The 24,879-nt window shown below is 39.0% G+C and overlaps 5 protein-coding genes and 1 long non-coding RNA gene across 7 annotated transcripts in view; 4 read left to right on the forward strand and 2 right to left on the reverse strand.

The window, feature by feature from the left end:
• Positions 1 to 24,879, reverse strand: part of LOC138403656 (uncharacterized) — a 94,781-nt gene that overhangs the window by 16,104 nt on the left and 53,798 nt on the right. The window lies entirely within an intron of this gene.
• The window catches only part of LOC117991446 (macoilin-1), a 41,293-nt gene that overhangs the window by 7,677 nt on the left and 8,737 nt on the right, over positions 1 to 24,879 (reverse strand). The window lies entirely within an intron of this gene.
• LOC138403678 (juvenile hormone esterase-like) lies at positions 5,173 to 7,861 on the forward strand. The gene is made up of 4 exons (XM_069505096.1): positions 5,173 to 5,214; positions 5,302 to 5,445; positions 5,514 to 6,826; positions 7,699 to 7,861. The coding sequence occupies exons 1-4, from the start codon at positions 5,173 to 5,175 to the stop codon at positions 7,859 to 7,861; spliced, it is 1,662 nt and encodes a 553-aa protein (XP_069361197.1).
• Positions 9,521 to 12,722, forward strand: LOC138403629 (juvenile hormone esterase-like). The gene is made up of 4 exons (XM_069504924.1): positions 9,521 to 9,562; positions 9,633 to 9,776; positions 10,417 to 11,720; positions 12,535 to 12,722. Exons 1-4 carry the CDS (start codon positions 9,521 to 9,523, stop codon positions 12,710 to 12,712), a joined length of 1,668 nt encoding a protein of 555 aa, XP_069361025.1. The 3' UTR covers positions 12,713 to 12,722.
• LOC138403679 (esterase B1-like) lies at positions 13,968 to 18,882 on the forward strand. Its single transcript, XM_069505097.1, has 4 exons — positions 13,968 to 13,998; positions 16,012 to 16,172; positions 16,893 to 18,205; positions 18,649 to 18,882. Exons 1-4 carry the CDS (start codon positions 13,968 to 13,970, stop codon positions 18,800 to 18,802), a joined length of 1,659 nt encoding a protein of 552 aa, XP_069361198.1. The 3' UTR covers positions 18,803 to 18,882.
• On the forward strand, positions 21,293 to 24,750 carry LOC138403680 (carboxylic ester hydrolase-like). The gene is made up of 5 exons (XM_069505098.1): positions 21,293 to 21,325; positions 21,945 to 22,088; positions 22,658 to 23,235; positions 23,281 to 23,661; positions 24,594 to 24,750. Exons 1-5 carry the CDS (start codon positions 21,293 to 21,295, stop codon positions 24,745 to 24,747), a joined length of 1,290 nt encoding a protein of 429 aa, XP_069361199.1. The 3' UTR covers positions 24,748 to 24,750.

The raw sequence follows: 24,879 nt of genomic DNA on the forward strand, positions 1-24,879 counted from the left end.
TTAGCTAGCCAGCATGCCAAATTTCAGCCCGATCCGTCAAGTAGTTTGAGCTGTGCGTTGATAGATCAGTCAGTCAGTCAGTCAGTCACCTTTTTCTTTTATATAGGTATTTAGATATAATATGTACCTGTGTTTACCTGCCTATTTTATATATTCTATTGCACATAAAACAAAGACATTTTGCGAAAATGCTTTTTCTAATGTAATTTCCACAAAACCTAAGGGACTAGCTGATGCCCGCAACTTCGTTCGCGTAGATGTAGGTTTTTTAAAAATCCCGTGGGAACTTTTTGATTTTCGGGATAAAACTAGCCTATGTGTAGGTACACATAGGCTACTTTTATCCTACAGGGTATAATCTATCTCAGGTATATAGGTACGAGTAGGTAATTCCCGGAAATGTGTTCACCTATAGAAAAAATCTAAATCCACGCGGACGAAGTCGCAGGCATCATCTAGTTGCGATTTTTTCATCAAATCCTCTTCACTGTCGCTCATCTTGCGACGTTGTTGCTCGTACGCGAACGGGTATAGAAGTGACGCGCAAGTGACGCGAGCTCCCCAGGCCCCGACTCTATTAATAACAAAACTCTAAAGTTACTCCCCGACGTATTAATCAACCTCCTGGTTGTCATTTTCAACACCCTCATGGCGGGATGCTCCTTCCCCGACAGGTGGAAAGAAGCTACCGTTATAGGCATCCCCAAGCCAGGGAAACCTAGGAACCTCCCTACTAGCTACCGCCCCATTAGTTTGCTCAACACCCTTGGCAAGGTGTATGAGAAAGTCATCCTTAATCGACTTAGGTCCGTCGTAGAGGAGAAAAACCTCCTCAACGACGAGCAATTTGGCTTTCGAACCAGACACTCATGTGTTCATCAAGTGCACCGCCTCACGGAGCACATCCTTCTCGGTTTCAACCGATTCAAAACGAGAGGTATCCCAACGGGAGCCCTCTTCTTCGATGTAGCCAAAGCCTTCGCAAGGTGTGGCACGCCGGCTTGATCTACAAGCTTTACCATCTAGGCGTGCCCGAAAGACTCGTACGTTTACTACGAGAATTTCTCACCAATCGAACTTTTCGCTACCGTCTGGATGGGACCCTATCCTCCCCAAGACCTCTCCGAGCAGGAGTCCCTCAGGGCTCCCTGCTCTCGCCACTTTTGTACGCGCTGTACACCAGCGACATTCCCAGATCCCCTCATGTTCATGTAGCCCAGTTCGCGGATGACACCGCTCTATACAGCTCCGACTTAAACTACCGGAACGTTAAAGCTCGACTCCAAAAGGCAGTCAGTAGCCTAGGCCACTGGTTCCGCCTTTGGAGGATAGAGGTTAACCCGGAGAAAAGCGCAGCAGTGCTCTTTCAAAAGTCCAAAAGGAAATCACAATACAAACTTCGACAGACTGAAATAACTCTTTACGACCGCCCCATTCCCTGGCAAACTAATACCAAGTACTTGGGTGTAACCTTTGATGACAAGATGAGCTTCGCCGCGCACATTCGTAGAGTCCGCAAGAACGCAGCGTATGTGCTCTCCCGTCTTTACCCCATGATTTGCGCAAAGAGCAAAATGTCACTTCGACACAAAGTCACGCTATACAAAACGTGCATCCGCCCAATAATGTCTTATGCCTGTGTTGCATTTGCACACCTGCCGCCCTCCTCTCTCAAACCTCTCCAAGTCCTACAGAATAAGTTTATGCGTACGGCCACTGGCTCCCCGTGGTACATGCGCAACGTGGACCTCCACAGAGACCTCCAACTCCCGACAATAGCTCATTACTTTAAACAGCTTTCCAAAAATTATTTTGAGAAAGCCATTAGACACCCCAACCCCCTAATAGTTGAGTCAGCGACTTACACCCCTGACCGAAACGACCCCCCAGATAAAGACACCCTAAGCACGTCCTTAATGACCCCGACGATCAAATCATGACCGACAATGCACCCTATCTCGTAGGGCTACACAATTCAACCTCATCACAGCGTCTTCGCCGGCGAAGACGAGGTCCCCGATTTCTAACGTCACCCGGACGTGGGCTCACGCCACGGCCTCGGGGGCGTACGGACTAACCAACAAAACCGACAACTCCACCCATCCCAACGTCATCCTAAGCCGTGGTCCGAGCCTCACAGGAGGCGCCCTTAGGAGGACGTTGCCCCCCGACCTCTCGAATTATTTCTTCGAGCCCTAGGGCTCACCCCCAGGCGGAGCTTCGCGCTCGCCAACGCTGTAGCGGCCAGTAGGGCCTACGCAGCATAGTCAATCCGAAACAACACAAAGACGCGAGCTGCCGCGTACTGCAGTTGTAGTGCGGTAGGCACCGTCGAGCGGCCTGAGGTGACGCGTTCTGCAGTCGGACTGAAGCGCCGCGCCGCGCCGCTCAGGTGCGTACAAACCTTAAGGGTTACTTATACTGACAATAAAATCACAAAATGCTGACAGATACCGGTGGAGCTTCGATCGCAATCTTGAAGGAACGTTTTTGGCCGATATCTCGAAAACTATCCACTTTAGGGTAAAAATTATACAAACCATTATTGTAGAGAATAAAATTTTGCATCTTTTGTTTCCTGTAAACTTTTTTGTAAAACTTACCGTTTACGATTTATGGCCGATTTAATGAACCGGTTTTTCCAATATTTTAAAAGTTATCGGCCGAAATAGAAACACCGGTTCATTCAATCGGTCATAAATCGTAAACGGTAATTTTTACAAAAAAAGTTTACAGAAAACAAAAGATGCGAAATTTTATTTTCTACAATAATAGTCTGAATTACTTTTGCCCTAAAGTGGATAGTTTCCGAGATATCAGCCAAAAACTTTCCCTCAAGATTGCGATCGAAGCTCCACCTGGATCTGTCAGCATTTTGTCATTTTATGGTCAGTAAGTGACCCCTAAACCTAAAAAAAAAAGAAATTGGATCGGAAATTTAGTGCGAGGTTAAATGCTCTATTTACTGGACTATTCACTAAAATAGATTTTTCTAACTACATCGGTAAGGAAAATATGAAAATGTGATGAAAATACTCAAAATTTAAATTAGAGAAAATCATTAGAATCGACGCACACCGCCGCGCTGTATGAAAGATAAGTAATTTAATTTAAATTACAAATTCAAACCTAACTTGTAAATTAATTTGATACGGCCGGAAACATTTATTGTTATTGGGCTGACGAGGTTAACCCTTTGACGATACAATGCTGTAAAATCCAAAATGGAAAAGCCCATAGTCACTATTTTTAGGGTTCCGTACCTCAAAAGGAAAAACGCAACCCTTATAGGTTATAGGTAAACGCAACACTTTGTTGTCTGTCTGTCTGTCGGTCTGTCAAGAAACCTACAGGGTGCTTCCCGTTGACCTAGAATCACGAAATTTGGCAGGTAGGTAGATCTTACAGCTGGCATTTGAGGAAAAATCTAAAAACCGTGAATTTGTGGTTACATCACACAAAAAAAATTAAATTGTGGTCATGGACATGAACTAATAATTAGTATTTTCAATTTTCTAAGCAAGATAATTATATCAAGTGGGATATCATATGAAAGGTCTTGGTCCTGGGCATTCTAAAACACATTTTTATTTATTTTTATGCATCATAGTTTTTGAATTATCGTGCAAAATGTCGAAAAAATACGACTGAAGGAACCCTCGTTGCGCGAGCCTGACTCGCACTAGGCCGGTTTTTTGAATGTGCTTTCACATCCAATAAATATTGATTTTGGTATAATATCCATCAAACGAAAATGTCAATTATACTAAAAGGGATTTGAATATATTTTTTCAAAATAGAGAACTAAATCTAAAAGAAATAAAAAGGAAAATAGCAGACTACTAGGCAAGCCAAAATCTTCAAAGCCCCTTTAATTTGATATTATATTAATTATATATTTTTTTGATATAATAATTGAATGTTTTTGTAGGAAGACTTCATAGTGGTGTCAATGAAGCCTTTTCGTTGGGAGTCCTCAGAAACAGCTGCATGACGGAGCACAACGGAGAATTTTCTTAACCCTAAAATTTTCAAAAAATCGTTCCTATCGATCGATCGACCCATCCCGTGGCCATCTTCATGATCAGACTTGACCAAATCACATTTTAATATTAAACTGTTACCTTCTAAACAAAGAAATAACGTTTTTTTTGAAAATTTCCCATAGGTGTTTAGAGGTCATTTGATACTTTTGATAGCATTTGACTTACTCTATAACCTTTCAAAGAGAATAGACCGTAACGTGTTACTGGCCATCATTTGTATAAATATCATACATCATCATCATCATCATCATTAACCAATAGACGTCCACTGCTGGACATAGGTCTCTTGTAGGGACTTCCACACGCCACGGTCTTGCGCCGGCTAGATCCAGCGGCTCCCTGCGACTCGTCTGATGTCGTCCGTCCACCTAGTGGGACCACTATTTTTGAACCATATGTATATCATACATATTGTTCAAAAATATTAAAAATTATTTCCCCGCTTCAAAAGGTTTCTGATTTTAAATAGGTAGGTATAAAAAACAAAAATTTAAAAAAAAACATCAAAATCTGGCTGACGGCTTCATTGACTTTACATGCGGATTTTTGTTTTGCGATCTACATGTCGCTTTACCACGATTAGCCGGCTGTTATCAGTTTATTCATAACTAGCTTAGCTTCATACGCGTGGACTACACAAATTTCAAACCTCTATTTCACCCCCTTAGGGGTTGAGTTTTCAAAAAAAAACCTTTCTTAGCGGATCCCTACGTTATAATAGCAATCTGCATGCTAAATTACAGCCCGATCCGTCCAGTAGTTTCAGCTGTGCGTTGATAGATCAGTCAGTCAGTCAGTCACCTTCTCCTTTTTAACCGACTTCAAAAAAAGGAGGAGGTTCTGAATTCGTCGGAATCTTTTTTTATATTTTGATATCTCAATTTTGACTAGATTGGGATTGGAACGCTTGTCAGTGAATACGTACAATTGATTTTAAAATCTTAATAAAGCATAGAACACTCTGCAAAGTCATTTTAAAGCATAGTAAAATCGACAAATTTGGGGTCTTCTAGACACCACACCACACCAACAGAAGGGTTTAACTAATTTATAGTATGTAATTGAATGCAAAAGTTTCCAGAATGTATAAAAAGCATCCTTCATAACATAGTCAAAGGCGGGCAAAATGAATTTCTTTGTCACTTTATTCACACTCGGAATACTATTGGTGGGTAGAACTTTATGTTAAAGCAGTAATTTTGACTTCATAGGTAGACATTAATATAATACAAATTGCTGAAATGTTGTATTTCAGCATTTTGTTGAAGCAGTTGTCGTTCAAATAGAGCAAGGGAAATTGAGAGGAAAACAAACATGGACAATCACGAGAAATACGCTGTCCTACAGTTTCAAAGGGATTCCATACGCAGAACCACCTGTTGGCAACTTAAGATTTAAGGTAACAACTATTTGTTGGAATCAAAAACAAGCGGACTTTCAATTAAATAACTAATAATTTTTATTTAGGCTCCCCAACCTGGGCCTGCTTGGAGGGGAATACGAAACGCTCTAGAACATAGAAATGTATGTCCTCAATTTGACCTGCTCAGAAATATTTTTATACCTGGAAGCGAAGATTGCCTTTTTATAAATGTTTACACTCCTTCATTGAAACGAGTTTCTCTATTGCCAGTCATCTTTGTCATTCACGGTGGTGGGTTTACATGGGGTTCTGGCAATGACGATATTTATGGAGCCGATTTTCTAATGGATGAAAAAAATGTAGTCGTAGTCACATGTAATTATAGACTTGACAATCTCGGGTTCTTATGCATGGATACAGCAGAAGTACCCGGTAATGCAGGAATGAAAGACCAAGTAGCTGCGTTAAGATGGGTGCGAAGAAATATACGAAACTTTGGTGGGGATCCGAACAAGGTGACGATTTTTGGGCAAAGCATAGGTGGTATTTCCGGTACTATGCACGCACTATCACCGATGTCTCGAGGGCTGTTTTGTAGAGTCATAGCGACGAGTGGAGAAGCATTAATAGATTACATGGTTGACCTTGAACCACAGCGAAGAGCCTTCGTACTCGGTAAAAATCTTGGCTTCGAGACTACAAATACTGCAGCACTTTTAGAATTCCTCCAAAGTGTGCCCGCTACAAAACTGATCAACACCAACATATCATCTATAATAGCGGCTGAAGATTATATGACAATAACTTTATTATTAACTGTGCCCGTTGTAGAAAAAGATATTGGTCAAGAAAGGTTTTTAATAGAACCACCTGAAGTTTCAATTAAGAAAGGACGAAGTAACGTAGATATACTGTTGGGATATACCACAGCTGAGGGCGTGTTTTTCATACCTGGGATTGAACGAGCGTCTTCAATCGAAAAGTTTGCTAGATACCCCGAAATTTTAGTGCCAAGAAGCATTTATTATGAAATCACACCGAAGCTCCATTTGAAGCTTGCAGATTTCATTAAACAATACTACACTGGTTCGAAGCTGCTGTCTTTAAAAACGATGCCGCAATTCGTGAGCTATGTTTCGGATAATTTTGTTTATTCTATAATAAGATACGCAAGACTTCTGTCCAAGTTCAGCAGAAATGATAACATATATTTTTATGAGTTTTCAAGTATGTCTGAACGGAATGTTTTTAGCCAATCACAAGGCGAAAGATATGGAATAACCGGAGTGTCACACTTTGATGACCTGAATTATGTGTTTAATGCAAAATTATTCAATTTGCCGCTCAATGAGAATGCGACTTCTTATAGAATGATACGACAGATGTGCGCCTTGCTTACTAACTTCGCGATACATGGGTAAGTTTTTTTGTGTTTTTTTTTGTCTTTTTAACATTGTTTTTTTAAGTATTTTATTTTCTTACCATTTTGCTATATTTTTTGTTTAGATATTTTATTTTTGTGTCTTTTTATTTTTCTTATTAACTATTATTAATATTAATACATTTAATAAATTATTAATTTATTTAAATATATTATTATTATACATGACAGTTGACAGGATTATTATTATTATTAATACATTTACATATGAATTAAAACTTTGTTTCTTCAATTATTTTTTTATTATTTCCTCGCAAATTGGAGAAAAGTACTATGTACAAGTCTCAGCCGAAATAGCAATTACCAACCTCGTTTAGTTTAAAAGGACGAGGCGCCAGTCGAGTTCCTTTCAGTCACTTCAGAAAACCTCGACTTCGCCTCGGCCTTCCAATATTACTCCTCGCCCAGTAAATGTTTTGTTTCAGGCCTGGACTGTTATGTACTATTACAAACTTCATGACGTGATTAGTTATTATATGTTAAGGAAATGTAATGATGGAAATAAAAAGCTTAATCCATACTAATATTGTAAATGCGAAAGTGTGTCTGTCTGTATGTCTGCTAGCCTTTCACGGCTCAACCATTTAACCGATTTTGACGAAATTTGGTACAGAGATAGCTTGCATCCCGGGGAAGGACATAGGCTACTTTTTATCCCGGAAAATTGAAGAGTTCCCACAGGATTTTTAAAACCTAACCCCACGCGGACGTAGTCGCGGGTATTATCTAGTTCTTATTAATTATAAGGGGATATAGGAACCTAATCTAAAAATTGTGTTCAAAAATGTATTAGTAGTTTATCCCGCGGCAAGAGAACGTAAACAAATAACTGTTAAATATTTTTATAGGGATCCAACGCCTGATGCATCACTCGGCGTAATCTGGCCCAAATACAATGCTGACTCCCAAATATATTTGAGGATTGCAGAAGGACTTGCACTCGGCAGTAATCCAAGGCGATCTATGGTGGATTTTTATGACTTTATATACGAATCAGCTGGGTTTAAATAAACATTTTAAGTTCGTTATTTATATTTGTTGTTTGCTTATGATCCAAAACTTTATATTTAGATCAACGCATCTATTCTATAGTCCGCGACAGGTTGAGATGCACAATCGGGGGACGCCCCGCACAACCGCACGTCATCCGCACCCGCCCGCACCGGGTAGTGCAGGGGCTGTGCGGGGCAGTCCCTCCCCGATTGCGATCTCGACCCGTTGCGTACTATAGGTCAGACTTTCTGACGGTCCTAACTAAAACATTTTTTTCTAACGACGTTTTCTAACTATAGGCACAGAGTATGGATAGTAAGGTACGGCTTGATTGAAATGACTCGTGGGGTAGAGGGTTGCGAGAGAGTGACAGCAACACTGAGAGCCTTGATCTTAATGTCAACTGTCACCCTCCCACAACTCACGCTCTGCTTACGAGCCGTCTCGGTGAAACGGTATACCTATACATTGGTAAGAAAGAGATGAAAATATGTATTTACCCAAAATTCAGTTTAAAGAAAATTATCAGAATCGATGACGTTGTATTGGTTGTATTTTATTTTATTGAACCACCAACAGCATTATCCAAAAAAATATTACATTATTTAAATCCTAGGTGCCAAAGGTAAGAACAAACAAAAAAAAAGGTTAAGGGTAAGAAACACACAACATACACAACCATAAACTGTTAGCGCTTGACATCTCCCATTTGACAGTCAAGTGATTTTACTTTTTTTTTTAATTTTCCAATTTAACAATTACAGAACAAATCAACGGAATGTATGAAAAATGAATGATGTAATTTAAATGCTATTATACACATTAAAACTATGGACTAAAGTCTAAGATCTTATCTACTTGAATAATATTAATTTAATACGTTCGGAACATTATTATAGTTATCGGCTTCACGAGGTGCACTTAACCCTTTGACGATCGCAGATCCAATGACATAAATTCTAAGACACAAAATAAAAAAGCCCATGATAATTTTTTTGTGAATAATTCGACGTTCTGTTAGTAGTAGTGTAGTTTATTGACAAATGAACAATGCACAATTTGGTTTGTATCAAAAATTGAATAAATTTCATATTAATTACTGTCTTTCTTTGCTAGAATAGGCTAGAATAGAAAATCTCTATATATATTAAATGAATCGCTGAATGTGTTGCTGATCACAAATCTCGAGAACAGCTAAACCGATTTCACTAATTCTTTTTTAAAATATTCCTTGAAGTACGAGGATGGTTCTTACGGAGAGAAAAATTTAAAAATTGCCTGAAAAAGACCCGACTGTTAGGCGGTACGAAGTTCGCCGGGGCAGCTAGTTTAAATTAAATGTGAAAGTAGGGGTTGATTTTTCAAACGACGAATAAAATATACGACGTATTATTTGACGTTTTAACGGATTTTCAAAATAAAAACTGTCAAAACGTCTTTATTACTCGATAAACATTATTTGACGATTGAAAAATCGGCATACAACTCTAAACTGTAACATTAATCAGAAGATTTGAAGAATTTATTATAAAACTGACAAGTGTAGGGACTTTTAGACCTTTTAGACACCGCAAAAACTAAAGTGGGTTAAACCGGTTCCACTAATAATATTATTATGCAGATATTTTAGTATAAAAAGCTTCCTCCATAAGAAATGGTTTTCAAAGACAATACGAAATGTATTTCAATGTAGTTTTGGTCATACTTGGAATGATATTGGTAGGTGGCATTTTATTTTAAACCAGTAATTTTGATCTTCGTAAGTTAGATAATTTTTATAACTTTTCAGCAACTTGTAACAGCAATAGTTGTCAGAGTAGAGCAAGGCAGATTGAGAGGAGAACAAAAATTTACTATCACTGGAGATAAATCGTTCTACAGCTTCAGAGGGATTTCATACGCAAAACCACCTGTTGGCAATTTAAGATTTAAGGTAACGAGTTTGAAAAGACAATGGGGCCGATTCTCTTATACACAATCTCTAAACTAAACTAAATTAACAGGTCTAAATCTAGTGCTATCCTTTTCCGCAAGCAACATTATGAAAGGGATAGCAATAGATTTCATAATGTTGCTTACGGAAAAGGATGGCACTAGATTTAGACCTGTTAATTTAGTTTAGTTTAGAGATTGTGTACAAGAGAATCGGCCCCATTGCCCATTCAAGAATTAACAAATGTACTATCTTCAAGATTTTTGTATCACTATCAAATCAAATTCTGTTCAATGACATCATCACTATCAGCATATTTGTAGAAAAATTAACGAAAACGGTTTCCGCATTTCGGAAATGTTAACCACAAAAAATGACAATATTGTGAGGTTAGGTTTAGCTAGAAAGTAAAAAAGGTCTTTATAGGCTTAATAAAACAGTCAGTTTCAGATTTTTTTAAGCCTAAAACAAATATTCATGAAACTTATTGAGAAACTATGTTTTTATTTTAGCTTTAATAAATAAATAAAAAATTTAAGGTACAATGCTTCTTGTGAGAGGACTGTGCATGGGCATACTCCTTAAAAAAAACGGAAACTTTCATTCAATGAAGTGAAATTAAATTATAAATCATTTTTAGGCTCCCCAACCTGCGCTAGCCTGGAAAGGAATTCAAAACGCTACTGAATTTGGAAATATATGCCCCCAATTTGACGGGCTCAGAAATATTTTGTCACCTGGCAGCGAAGATTGCCTCTTTATAAATGTTTACACTCCTTCCTTGAAACGGGTTTCTCTATTGCCAGTCATCTTTGTCATTCACGGCGGTGGGTTTCTATGGGGTTCTGGCAACGATGACGTTTATGGACCTGATTTTCTATTAGAATATAATGTAGTCGTAGTCACATTTAATTATAGACTTGACAATCTCGGGTTCTTATGCATGGATACAGCAGAAGTACCCGGTAATGCAGGAATGAAAGATCAAGTAGCTGCGTTAAGATGGGTGCAAAGAAATATACGAAACTTTGGTGGGGATCCGAACAAGGTGACGATATTAGGGCAAAGCGCGGGCGGTTACTCCGGTACTTACCATTCACTGTCACCGATGTCTAGAGGACTCTTTCGCAGAGTCATATCTATGAGCGGAGTAGCCATAACAGATTTTATAGTTGAATTCGAACAACAGCGAAGAGCCTTTGAACTCGCTAAAAGTCTGGGATTCGAGGCTACAAATACTACATCCCTTTTAGAAATCCTCCAAAGTGTGCCCGCTATACAATTGATTAACGTTAACACATTTATTATAGCCTCTGAACAATATATGAGGTTGATAATGTTAGCTGTACCTGTTGTAGAAAAAGATTTCGGTCAAGAAAGGTTTCTAATAGAACCACCTGAAGTTTCGATGAAGAAAGGCAGAAGTGAGGTAGATGTTTTGTTAGGATACACCTCAAACGAAGGAATATTTGTCATCCCTGCGCTTGAAAATTTTCCATTAATAATCGAAAGCTATGATAGATACCCAGAGGTTTTTGTGCCAAGAAGCATATATTACCAGACCACGCCTAAGATGCATTTGAAACTAGCAGATTTGATTAAACAATTCTATACTGGGTCGAAGCTGGTATCTCTGAGCAGTGTACCACAATTTGTGATCTATACTACAGACACGTTTACTTTTTCTATCATCAGATATGCAAATCTGCTGTCTAAGTTCAGCAGGAACGATAATATATATTTGTATGAGTTTGATAGTTTATCTGAAAGGAACATTTTTACCCCAGCAGCCTTCAGGTACGGAATCACAGGAGTGTCACACGCGGACGATGTACTGTATGTGTTCAATGGGAATTATTTCAATTTGACGTTCAATACTAATTCAACCTCTTATAGATTGATACAACAAACGTGCGAATTGCTTACTAACTTCGCGAGAAAAGGGTAATTTTTTTTAGTTTTTTTCTTATATATTTAGTTAGGTCTAAGTTTTAAGGTTTTTTAAAGTGAAAAGTTTAAAACTTTTTGCTATTATTATGTTACGTTCTATTACAAATCTATAATATCAACCAATCGCCAGCCAACCACTCGGCACGGGTCTTCTCTCAGAATGAGAAGGCTTTAAGCCGTAGTGCACCACGCTGGCCAAGTGCCCAGGATTGGCAGACTTCACAAACCTTTGAGAACTCTCAGGTATTCAGGTTTCCTCACGATATTAACTTCGCCGTTAATTTAATTTATTTATTTTGTAGAGACAAACAGTTGCAATTAGATAAATAGTTAGTATATATAAAACACTTAAACCTAAGCAGTCTCCAATGAGAAATTAATACTTATAATAAAAATTATGTCCACAACACACGGATTAAATCGAGTGACATTTGCATTAAAACGCTCATAACTGATGATCCATAGTCCATACTAATATTATTAATAAATATAATTAATGAAAGTGTGTCTGTGTGTCTGTCTGTCTGCTAGCTTTTCACAGCTCAACAGTTTAACCGATTTTGATAAAATGTTGTACAGTGTTAGCTTACATCCTGGGGAAGGAACTTTTTATCCCGGAAAATCAAAGAGTTTAACCGATTTATATGAAATTTGGTACAGAGCTAGCTGGCGCCTCGAGAATTGAGGCAACTTTTTAACCTGGAAAATCAAAAAGTTCCCACGGGATTTTTAAAGAACCTAGCTATATCCACGCGAACGAAGTCGCGGACATCAGCTAGTAAGGCAATATAGGTTAATATTTTTACAGGAATCCAACACCTGATGCATCGCTCGGTGAAATCTGGCCCAAATACAATATTGACTCCCGGAAATACTTAACCATTGGAGAAGAACTTACAGTGGGCGCAAATCCAAGACGGTCTATGGTGGATTTTTATAATTTCATACATAATATAGCTGGAGTGAAACCACTGAACTCTAAATAAAGTAATAGAACTCGTATATGTGTGCTTACTGTGAGATTTTACACTGAGCATACAGATGATGATGATGATGATCGTTTTTATTAGCCAAGCGCTATATAAAAACAAGTTAATATATAATAAATAAATAAATAAATAAAAATAGCTTTATTTTCTCCTTACAATATTTTTCTTATTACTAATACAGTGCGTGCATAATTGACAAAAAATAAAAAAATAAAAGAATTATTAGTAGGTTAGTAAACTATGTTTCTTATTCTTAAATAACTATGTTAGTATAATGGGTTTCATTGTAAGGACCGCCTAGGGCGGTAAAAGCCTCCTCCATTAGAAGCCACTTCTTTCTATCTTTAGCTACTCTCGACCATGTTTTTCCTGCCACTATGTCGTCCCTCCATCTTTTGAAAGGTCGGCCTCTTCTACGTTTTGAGTCTCGTGGGTACCAGTTTGTGACTGTATGTGACACGTTACAGTCATACAGTCACAAGTTAATATATAGATACTTAAATAAAAAAGTATCGAAAACAAACTATGCAAGACATGTCATGACAACGGGCTCTACGGGCAGCGGCACGTGCGTCCCGCAGTCAAAACCGCGGCGCGTGCGCGGACGGACTCCCTTGAAAAAGGACCCCGTATGGGTTCGAAACTAGTCGGGCTAACGTCGACTACACACGTGAGTAAAGCCGGGACAGATAGTAGTTATAATGGAAATCACTCACGGTAGTTTAAACGCTAAAAAGACATGTCATTAATAAAAATTGGCCACATAATTTTAAACTGATAAACACATTATACCGTATTTTATACAATAGGTATTGTCATTATTTTGAGCAGCTATTTATACATTTTATTACCAACTAAACGATGCCCGCGACTTCATCCGCATGAATTTAGATTTTTGAAAATCTCGTGGAAACTCTTACGGAAAAGCAGCCTATGTCCTTCCCCGGGATGCAAGCTATCTCTGTACCAAATTTCATCAACATCGATTGAGCGGATGGCCGAACACTTTCGCATTTATAATATTACTAGCTTATACCCGCAACTTCGTTCGCATGGACTACTCAAATTTTGAACCCCTATTTAACCCCCTTAGGGGTTGAATTTTCAAAAATCCTTTCTTAGCAGATGTCTACATCATAATAGCTATCTGCATGCCAAATTTCAACCCGATCTGTCCAATAGTTTTGAGCTGTGCGTTGACAGATCACTTAGTCAGTTAGTCAGTTCGTTTTCGTTTTATATATTTAGAAGTATGGAAGTATGGATTAGCCGCGTGTTCGATGGTATGTCTCGTTGCGAACATCTTGACCTTGAGAAAATACAACGAAAAAGCTGTTTCATTTAACCTACTCATTTAATTTAAATATGCACCTACCTATAGTACGCGACAGGTTGAGATGGCAATCGGGGTATGAGGCGGGGGGACGCCCGGCACACCCGCACATCATCCGCGCTATACCGCACCGAGTCAGCGCAGGGGCTGTGCGGGTGTGCGGGGCGTCCTCACTGCGATTGCCATCTCGACATGTCAAGCGACTATCTTGGGCACTGAGATCTTGTAGCGTCGATAAAAATTATTATAACGATGATAAAAATTATGCCTTGATAGGTACTTATATTTTTTTCAAATTTAAGGTACAATGATATATTACCAGCTTTGTCAGCTTCTATAAAGCCATGTTTCTGGGTACAGTACGCGGCGGAAAGTAATGTACATCGACCAGTACCCGTAGTACAAGATTTTACGTCTCACCAAACCAAACCAAATTCGAGAGTCGAAATACTTCCGCGTTGGAGTAAAATGGACCTAAACAGCCTTGAATTGAAGTCAAATATTCAATGCCACTGATTTTAATTTCGCAATGTTTCCGCTTGGAGCGCTAGCTGTAGAAGTGTAGACAAACTTGAGCTTTAAAACAAGGCGTTTAAGATCCAGTTTACTGTAACGCGGAAGTATTTCGACTCTCGAATTTGGTTTGGTTTGGTGAGACGTAAAATCTTGTACTACGGGTACTGATAGCAGATTTGTAGAGCGTTGTCCCTATCGTTGATACCGACAAAACGTCAAATATGTATGAGTGACAGAGACAACGCTCTACAAAGCCGAAATGTCATTCTATAGGCCGATGTACATTACTTTCGGCCGCGTATTGTAGTATCGGTAGTCTTTTAGGATCCCGTACCCGAAGAGTGCCAACAGGGCCCTGTTACTAAGGCTGAGATCTATAGAAGGTACTTTAACTTTGCGAATTTTTAGATTATAGCGCGGTATAATAAATAAATAAATAATTGTACAGTTGAATACATATAAAAACAATGTTTGCATAAATAATACTATAAAAGGTTCAGGAAATTCAGTTACTTAGCAGTTATAGATCAACGTCTGTACCGAGACTGAGGCATTCGAGATGAATTTAGGATATATCCTTTTGTTCTGCGTGATAATCGTAAGTATTTTTTTAATAATATTATTTATCTACCTGGGAACATGTTTTGTACGTATTGTGGTATCATCATCATGATCAACCCATCGGCGGCTCACTACAGAACACGGGTCTCCTCTCAGAGTGAGAAGGGTCTGCCCATAGTCTACCACGCTGGCCATGTGCAGATTGGTAGACTTCACACAACTTTGAGAACATTATGGAGAACCCTCAGGCATGCAGGTTTCCTCACGACGTTTTCCTTCACCGTTAAAGCAAGTGATATTTAATGACTTAAAACACACAACTCCAAAAAGTTAGAGGTGTGTGCCCGGGATCGAACCCCCGACCTCCGGTTAGAAGGCGGACGTCCTAACCACTACAATAAGTTTTCCCACTGACCATTTTTTTATTTATTCAGATACAAGTTAGCCCTTGACTGCAATCTCACCTGGTGGTAAATGATGATGCAATCTAAGGTGGAAGCGGGCGAACCTGGAACTTGGAAGAGGTATAGCAGTTTTTATTCTAAGAGAAGACCTGTGCTCAGTAGTGAACCGGCGATGGGTTGATCATGTTTTTTCTTAATGTGTTCCTCCCTTTTTCCCTCCAACGTGGCGGATGATCGGCGGTCGGAGACTGTTCTAGGTTGATCATAATTTTTTTTTTAAAAAGAATATTAGCCATGTTAAATGACTAGTATTCCCCTTTCCTCTCCAACTAAGCGTAAAGCTTGTGCTAGTAGTAGGTACAACAACAGTGCAACGGGTGGGGTTTGAACCGGCAACCTTTCGGATTTTTAGTCCGCTGCCCTAACCGTTGAGCTAATGTTGACCGTTGAAATAACGATTCATCATTGTAAATTTTGAAAAGTTAAGAAAATATTTCAGCAAACTGCAGCATCTGTAGTTGTTCGCGTAGAGCAAGGGGAATTGAGAGGAGAACAAAAATGGACGATCACTGGAGATAAATCGATGTATAGTTTCAAAGGCATTCCATACGCAGCTGCACCTGTCGGGGACTTGAGATTCAAGGTAACATATCTTGAATATATAAAAGGAAAAGGTGACTGATCTATCAACGCACAGCTCAAACTACTGGACGGATTGTGCTGAAACTTGGTATGCAGATAGCTATTATGACGTAGGCATCCGCTAAGAAAAGATTTTTGAAAATTCAACCCCTAAGGGGGTGAAATAAGGGTTTGAAATTTGTGTAGTTCACGCGGACAAGGTCGCGAGCATAAGCTAGTTGAATTAAAGTTATAAAAAACCGGCCAAGTGCAAGTCAGGCTCACGCACCCAGGGTTAAGATTAGAGGTTTTTCACAATTCTTGCTTTTCTTTGATTAATTTTTTTTATCGTACTACCAAGACAAACCCATTTTGCTACGGAAAAAATGAATTTTTGAGGATCTTAAATCTTAATCTTTAGGCGCGCAGAGAGCCGTGTTGCTATTTTTTTTTATAAAAATGGCGAGCAAACGAGCAGGCGGGTCACCCGATTAAGTGATTACCGCCGCCCATGAACATTTGCAGTACCAGAGGAACCACCAATGCGTTGCCGGCCTCTCAGGAATTGTTGGTCCGCCCTTGAATAACCCCATGTTGTAATCTAATGGGAACACCGTCGAAGGGCGTTGATTCCACAGTTTGCATGTGCGTGGAAAAAAGGATCTGGCACAACGGGGGGTGAAGTGTGCCGTTCATTCAGGCATTAAACAAAATTAAATTCACGTATCAATTAAATTTTTAGGCTCCCCAACCTGCACCAGCTTGGCAAGGAATACGAAATGCTTCAGAACATGGAAATGTATGTCCTCAATTTGACATGCTCAGAAATCAATTAGTACCTGGGAGCGAAGATTGCCTCTTTTTAAATGTCTACACTCCTTCTTTGGATGAGAAATCTCGATTACCAGTCCTATTTGTTATTCCCGGCGGTGCGTTTGTATGGGGTTCTGGCAACGACGATATATACGGAGCCGATTGGCTAATGAATAAAAAGGATATAGTCGTAGTCACATTTAATTACAGACTTGACAATCTCGGATTCTTATGCATGGATACAGCAGACGTACCCGGGAACGCAGCAATGAAAGATCAAGTGGCGGCGTTAAGATGGGTGCGGAAAAATATACAAAAGTTTGGTGGTGATCCGTACAAGGTGACGCTCTTCGGGGAAAGCGCGGGCGCTATGTCCTGTATGTACCACGCACTGTCACCGATGTCGCGAGGACTCTTCCAGAGAATTATAGCGATGAGTGGAGAGGCATTGAATGATTACTTCAATGCATTTGAGCCACAACGACGACCTTTCGTACTTGCTAAAAGTTTGGGTTTCGAGTCTGCCAATACTACAACAGTTTTAGAATTTCTCCAAAGTGTGCCCGCAACAGATTTGATCCACAACCCCAATGCGAATACTGTTTTAGCGGTCGAGCAATATGCGACTTTCAAATTTATATACAGCGTACCCGTCGTAGAGAAAGATTTTGGTCAAGAAAGATTTTTAACAGAACCCTATGAGGTCTCGCTCAAGAAAGGACTGAGCGAAGTAGATATTTTAATGGGATTTACCTCAGAAGAGGGTGTGTTCTTTATTCCAGCGATTGAAACGACTCCTACTCTGGAATATCATGACAGATACCCTGAAGCTTTAGTACCATTAAGCGTTTCACGCCACAGCACACCCAAGAGAAATTTAGAAATAGCAGATTCTATCAAAGAACACTACACAGGCTCGAAGACGCAGTCCTTGAACACGATTCCGCTATTCGTACCCCTCATTACGGATAGTTTTATCTATCTAATAATTAGATACGCCAATATTTTATTAGAGTACAGTCCTAAGAATAAAATATATCTCTACGAAAATGCGTTGATGTCTGAACGGAATCAATACCGCGAATTAAGCAACAAGTACGGGTTTACCGGAATGTCACATTTTGATGACCTTCAGTATATCTTTCAATCATATTTATACCATTCGTCGGGTGACAAGACTGCTCCTTCCTATGAAATGATACGAATGTGGTGCGCCATGGTGACGAACTTCATGATACATGGGTAAAATTTATTTACATTTAATATAGTTCACATTATTTAAAGTATCATTCCAGTTCCAGTGTATTCAAGCTACTGGGAATCTAAGATTCGATTATTATTGGCCAATTTAATTTGACAGTTTATAATTTCTAAAGTGACTCTCGTCTGGTCTGGTGGGAGACTTTGGGCGGTGACGAACTCATCCGGTCCGAGTCCGTGAAAATACGTTCTAAAGTATCACAGAACTATTTGTATGGTAGCTTACGCACTACATCCGACTTCCGTCATCCGATATCTCTGGCGTCATCCGTGAGAATATCTCGGACGTGCCTGGGATTCAAATCGGACTATGACGTAGATATGTCAAAGATGTCCACTGAATAGCTTGGATTTGTATCAGAGATCGGCTTAGTGCGTGTACACGCACGTACGGTAGTGTAATAATTTTATTATTATTGTTATAGTAATCCAACACCCGATGCGTCGCTTAGTGTAACTTGGCCTCCGTACAACAGAGAGTCCAAACAATACTTGTACATCGGAGAAGAATTACAAGTCTGCAAGAATCCAAGGCAGTCTACTGTTGATTTTTATGACGCTATTTATCCAAAAGTTTAGTCTTCATAAGGCTCACACTTCGTTTGTAAGGAGAGCACTTCTCAAGTTTGTCCCTTGAGAGTAGAAAATTAAATATGTTTGTTTCCAATATCTTTTTTCACTTCGGTCTTTCAATTCGTTTCAATAATGATTAACAAAATATGATCATTTCACGGTTCACCTACAAATCACAAACGTCGTATTCCGCAAACATATCATTTTACAAAAAAACATTTGACAAATATTCTATTAACAAATGCTTAACTTTGCAAATGTCATAAATGTTAAAATATCATTTATAAAACTAGCTGAAGCCCGCGACTTCGTCCGCGTAGAATTAGGTTTTTTTAAAATCCCGTGGGAACTCTTTGATTTTCCGGAATAAAAAGTAGCCTATGTCACTCTCCAGGTCTTTATCTTTACCCGTGCAAAAAATCACGTCAATCCGTTACACCATTGTTATGTGATTGAATTTCAAACCAACAAACAAACACACTTTTGCATTTCTAATAAGGGTACTGATTGTTTCGTCAAATAATTCGTTTTCCAAATTGGCGATTTTACAAAATCACGAATTTGAAGTGGGGGCGAAGGAAGAGACCCCCCACTATGCGACGGAGGCCAGGTCGATGGTGCCCCGCGGGGCTACTTTTTCTGCGGCGGGGGATGGCGGGTTCTTACAGAAACCGCCCTCCCCTTCTAATCTAACCCATCTAAGTCGGAGTGCTTCGAGTCCCGAGCTCGCTTCGTTCGCTCTTGCAGCCTCTGTGTTTTTTCCTTTCCTATAATACATGAATTAAATTTATAGGGGGCCAGGGCATTTTATAAAAAAAATGCTTTTTGTTATTGTGTAAAACGATTAAGAAATCAATTGTTTGTCAAATGGTATTGTATGAGATGACTATTTGTCTGGTAATTTGTTTTGTCAAGTTTATTATTTGTAGAACCAGAAGTTTTATAACGATGATAAAATGAATCCTAATTTTGCCGAACGTTGTTTGTGGAATGAAACTTTGTTATTTGTTTTTTGTGAATTGATCGGTCATCGCTTATGTACATACACCATAATCACCTACAGGTTGAATTGAGAGACTTTTGTTCACTCGATGAAAAAGATGAAAACATCATCCGTATAAAATGTCGCTATATATAACAAGTGAATTATGTAATTTAAATTGCATAATATAAACCGTGGGCTTAATAGATTAAGAATAAGATATCAGTATAACACATTTGTACATGAATTAGCTTAATGCGACGGAAAAAAAATTGTTATTAGGCTGACGTGGTTAACCCTTTGACAAAGTTATGTTAATTATATTATAAGATCCAAAATAAAAAGTCCATAGGTGCATTTTTGGAAATGTGGCCTCCGTCCTTACCACCAGGCACCCAGGTGGTTAGGGTGAAATTGCTTACGGTGGCGTGCGAAAAAGGAGGGTGAAATGAGGTCAAACAGCAGAGCACTCCCCATTAGAAAGGCTATAGAACACGCAAAAAGAGCATACGTCTCTACGGTGCTTCAGGGTTAAAGGATGCGGATCCGATTAAATGGAAAAAGTTGGTACTGGGGGGCCCCGGCCAAAAGGTGAGAGCAATACTCCATATTATATAGTCGCACTTGCATTTTATAAATAAACTAGCTTACGCTCGCGACTTCGTCAGCGTGGACTATACATATTTCACCCCCATTGGAGTTGAATTTTCCAAAATCCTTTCTTAATGGATGACTACGTTATAATAACTATCTGCATGCCAAATTTCAGTCCGATCCGTCCGTTAGTTTGAGCTGTGGGTTGATAGATCAGTCAGTCAGTCAGTCAGTCAGCTTTTCATTTTATATATTTAGAAGATGTCAGATAAACTTTATCCAACAGATTAATTAGTCATTTTGACAGATTCTCAATACAAAAACTACCATAATGTCAAATTTATTCGCTAGATAAACTTTATCTGGAAAATCTGAACTTTAAACTATTATAACATTATTTTAAAGCACAATAAAATCAAGATATTTGGGGTCTTCTAGACACCACGTAAGCAACTGAAGAGTTTAACTAATTCCCAGTAATTAAATGATGGAGATTTTTAAGTATATAAAGCATCGTTCGTAAAATATTGTTGTCAATAGGACAAAAAATGTATTTTTTTACCGTCGTTTTGTTCATACTCGGAATATTATTGGTAGGTGGAACTTTATTTTAAATTAGTAGCTGTTTTTAGATTTAGGATTTTTAAAGATCTCGTTGGAATTTCTTAAAATCTCTTCTTAGGCGAGGTTTACGTTACAAAACGGACCTTTATGATAAATCTCAAGTTCCTGACCCAGTGGGTTGAGCTATACGTTGAATCCTTCCGTAGACAAGGTCTACGTTACAGAGGGGACCTTTATAAGAAATCTTAAGTTTCTAGGCGCAGCCAGCAGATTGAGCTATACCTACGTCGGATCCTTTCTTAGTCGAGGTCTATGTTGCAGAGTATCAAGTTTCAGACACAGCGAAATGAGCTACGATGAATCCTTTCTTAGTCAGAGTCTACGTTACAGTGAGGACCTGTATGAGAATTCTTAAGTTTCCAGACCCAGCGTTTTAAGCTGTATTTCAAATCTTTCCTAATGGATATCTACGTTACAGAGGGGACACGACCCATAAGATAAAAATCAAATTTCTAGACCCAGTGGTTTGAGGTGTACGTTGATATATCAGTCAGTCTTCCTTTTTAGGGTTCCGTACCTCAAAATCAAAAAGGGTAATTTCGTTGTCTGTCCGTCTGTCTGTCAAGAAAACCTATAGGGTACTTCCCGTTGTCCTAGAATCATGCAATTTGGCAGGTAGGTGGGTCTTATAGCACAAGTAAAGGAAAAAAACCAAAAACTGTGAATTTATGGTAACATCACACACAAAAAATGTGTTCATGAAAAAATAATTAGTATTTTTAACTTTCAAAGTATTAAGCAAGATTACTATACCAAATGGGGTATTGTGAAAGGGCTTTACCTGTAAATTCTACAACAGTTTTTGATTTATCGTGCAAACTGTCAAAAAAATGCAACTGCGTTCAGTTGCATTTTCGGACGGATTCCTCGGTGCGCGAGTCTGACTCGCACTTGGCCGGTTTTTAGTTGTTTAGTTGACCCGCCCCGTCTTCGCATTTCACATTTTAGCAGCTTGTAGCAGCAATAGTTGTTCGCATAGAGCAAGGCGAATTGAGAGGACAACATAAGTGGACGATCACGGGTGATAAATTATTCTACAGTTTTAAAGGCATCCCATACGCAGCTTCACCAGTCGGGGAGTTGAGGTTTAAGGTAACGATTGTTTAATAGTTATTTGTTATGCAAGGGTGCTAAGATGTTATTTTGTCCCGAGAGTTTGTATTGAATCCTGAGCGTAGCGAAGAATTCAAAGACTCGAGCGCAAATAAATTTGCACCCGTGCGAAAAACACAACTTTTCATCTCACTACAGCGAGGAAACGCTAGATGCTCGATACAAGAGGCGCCAGTACCGTGGAGGTTTCAATAAAAAGTTTCTATATTAATAGGGCACAACCACTAGTCAAGCAGTGAAGGAGGTTCTAATTCAAGAAGATTCTATTTACGAATAAAGTTTATTTCGGGTGCGTTTAGAATTCAAATTTAAAATTCTTAATAATATAATTTTCGTAATTTAACGAACTTCATTATATTGTTTACTCAATAAAGATGAAACGGAGTAGCTAGGTATTATGTTTAATTTAATTAAATAAAAATAAATGTTCCTACTTGTCACTTAATACTTAGTAAATAATAATAAATAGTTAAGACAGTAAGGACGAACCGCGTTTCTGAACGTTTCATTATCACGTAGTATTTTTAATAGAAAGAAAAAGTAAGTAGATACGCAAGCATAGACGACAGTTCGTCACGTTCGAATTTCAACTCGTACTTTGCGCCCTAAGTAATATACAAAATTTTGGTGGCGATCCGCACAAGGTGACGCTCTTCGGGGAAAGCGCGGGCGCTATGTCCTGTATGTACCACGCACTGTCACCGATGTCGCGAGGACTCTTCCAGAGAATTATAGCGATGAGTGGAGAGGCATTAAATGATTACTCCAATGCATTTGAACCACAGCGACGACCCTTTATACTCGCTAAAAGTCTAGGCTTCGAGTCTGCTAATACTACAGCAGTCTTAGAATTTCTCCTAAGTGTGCCCGCAACAGATTTGATCCACAACCCCAATGCGAATACTGTTTTAGCGGTCGAGCAATATGCGACTTTCAAATTTTTATACAGCGTACCCGTCGTAGAGGAAGATTTTGGTCAAGAAAGATTTTTAACAGAACCCTATGAGGTCACGCTCAAGAAAGGACTGAGCGAAGTAGATATTTTAATGGGATTTACCTCAGAAGAGGGTGTGTTCTTTATTCCAGCGATTGAAACGACTCCTACTCTGGAATATCATGACAGATACCCTGAAGCTTACTAAAGCTTACCATTAAGCGTTTCACGCCACAGCACACCCAAGAGAAATTTAGAAATAGCAGATTCTATCAAAGAACACTACACAGGCTCGAAAACGCAGTCCTTGAACACGATTCCGCTATTCGTACCCCTCATTACGGATAGTTTTATCTATCTAATAATTAGATACGCCAATATTTTATCTGAGTACAGCTCTAAGAATAAAATATATCTCTACGAAAATGCGTTGATGTCTGAACGGAATCAATACCGCAAATTAGGCAACAAGTACGGGTTTACCGGAATGTCACATTTTGATGACCTTCAGTATATCTTTCAATCATATTTATACCATTCGTCGGTGGATAAGACTGCTCCTTCCTATGAAATGATACGAATGTGGTGCGCCATAGTGACGAACTTCATGATACATGGGTAAATATAGCTAGTTCAATTATTAAGAGAAATAAAATATCCCACCAGTCCAGCGATCTTGCTACTAGAAATATAAGGTTTGATATCAGATCAGTTTAATGAAAGTTCATTATATTAATTTAGTTAAGTTTAGTGCTTCTCAAGGCGCTTTAGCGGGGGCAGTAAGTAGGCCCAGCCAAAACCCCTTGCGAAGCACTAAACGATTTAGCATTCCGGCACGATGCCGCATACAGACACTTATATGGGCAATTTTCAAGCGATTGTTGCTCGGCAACACGTATCAATCGATCTGGAGCAATAATTTCGCATAACATTGGTACAACAAATTTTCAGGTATTGCTGGACAAAGCTCAGCTGCAGCTCTTGCTGCTCAGTAAATTGCTTCATGTGTTCGTGACGTTATAATCGACTAAATTGCCTGGAAATGCGGGATTTCAATTGCCCGTGTAAGCGTACCTCAATAGGGGCATCGGTTTAATAAACTGTGATATATTTGCCATTTCATAGCGAGACCCACGCCTCGAGTTTAAATTGGACTATACTGCGTATTGTACAAAAACAAATCTCAGCCGGGCATGTTTGTGTATTTAATCTATAGTCTATGACATGCACAAACCGCCATGTTGCAAGTTCAATCACTTTTATCAGAAGGAATGTGAAGGTATATGTTTGTACTGATCTAATACCTACAACATATTTCATTGTATAAAACGGGTACAATACCACGCTTGATTAGGCGATTTTTAACTGCCGATATTTCGAGTCAGTGGCATGAGAAGTGCTGAGATTGAGTGTGTATTTCTTCCTGTAACTCACGGAACGAAAGGTTGATGTGAACGAACCAATGCGAAGCTAAATACTGCTTACTGCGCAGGTACAAGGAAAAGGTACCGAACTATGACAATGTAATGATTTTATTTTTATTTTTATAGTAATCCAACACCCGATGAGTGGCTCGGTGTAACTTGGCCTCCGTACAACAGAGAGTCCAAACAATACTTGTACATCGGAGAAGAATTACAAGTCTACAGGAACCCAAGGCAGTCTACTGTTGATTTCTATGACACCATTTATCCAACAGTTTAAAATTTTGATATTAAAACCAGTATCAAACTTTGTTTGTATGGAGCACACTCGGAAGCCACTTCATTTAGGGCAGAGATCTATAGAGACTTTTTTCAGACTTTACTTTGAGTTAAGAAGAGACAGATTTATGTC

This window comes from Maniola hyperantus, chromosome 19, assembly GCF_902806685.2.
Source record: "Maniola hyperantus chromosome 19, iAphHyp1.2, whole genome shotgun sequence".
Lineage (NCBI taxonomy): Eukaryota > Metazoa > Arthropoda > Insecta > Lepidoptera > Nymphalidae > Maniola > Maniola hyperantus.

Bases quoted from the DNA above. Each gene is read 5' to 3' on its own strand.
- LOC138403678 (XM_069505096.1), top strand. From the start codon at position 5,173: ATGAATTTCTTTGTCACTTTATTCACACTCGGAATACTATTG. The intron at 5,215-5,301 runs GTGGGTAGAACT...GTTGTATTTCAG, and splicing joins TCACACTCGGAATACTATTG to CATTTTGTTGAAGCAGTTGT. The intron at 5,446-5,513 runs GTAACAACTATT...ATTTTTATTTAG, and splicing joins TTGGCAACTTAAGATTTAAG to GCTCCCCAACCTGGGCCTGC.
- LOC138403629 (XM_069504924.1), top strand. From the start codon at position 9,521: ATGTATTTCAATGTAGTTTTGGTCATACTTGGAATGATATTG. The intron at 9,563-9,632 runs GTAGGTGGCATT...ATAACTTTTCAG, and splicing joins TCATACTTGGAATGATATTG to CAACTTGTAACAGCAATAGT. The intron at 9,777-10,416 runs GTAACGAGTTTG...AATCATTTTTAG, and splicing joins TTGGCAATTTAAGATTTAAG to GCTCCCCAACCTGCGCTAGC.
- LOC138403679 (XM_069505097.1), top strand. From the start codon at position 13,968: ATGGAAGTATGGATTAGCCGCGTGTTCGATG. The intron at 16,173-16,892 runs GTAACATATCTT...TTAAATTTTTAG, and splicing joins TCGGGGACTTGAGATTCAAG to GCTCCCCAACCTGCACCAGC. The intron at 18,206-18,648 runs GTAAAATTTATT...TTATTGTTATAG, and splicing joins ACGAACTTCATGATACATGG to TAATCCAACACCCGATGCGT.
- LOC138403680 (XM_069505098.1), top strand. From the start codon at position 21,293: ATGAATCCTTTCTTAGTCAGAGTCTACGTTACA. The intron at 21,326-21,944 runs GTGAGGACCTGT...TTCACATTTTAG, and splicing joins TAGTCAGAGTCTACGTTACA to CAGCTTGTAGCAGCAATAGT. The intron at 23,236-23,280 runs CCCTGAAGCTTA...TTCACGCCACAG, and splicing joins CTGGAATATCATGACAGATA to CACACCCAAGAGAAATTTAG.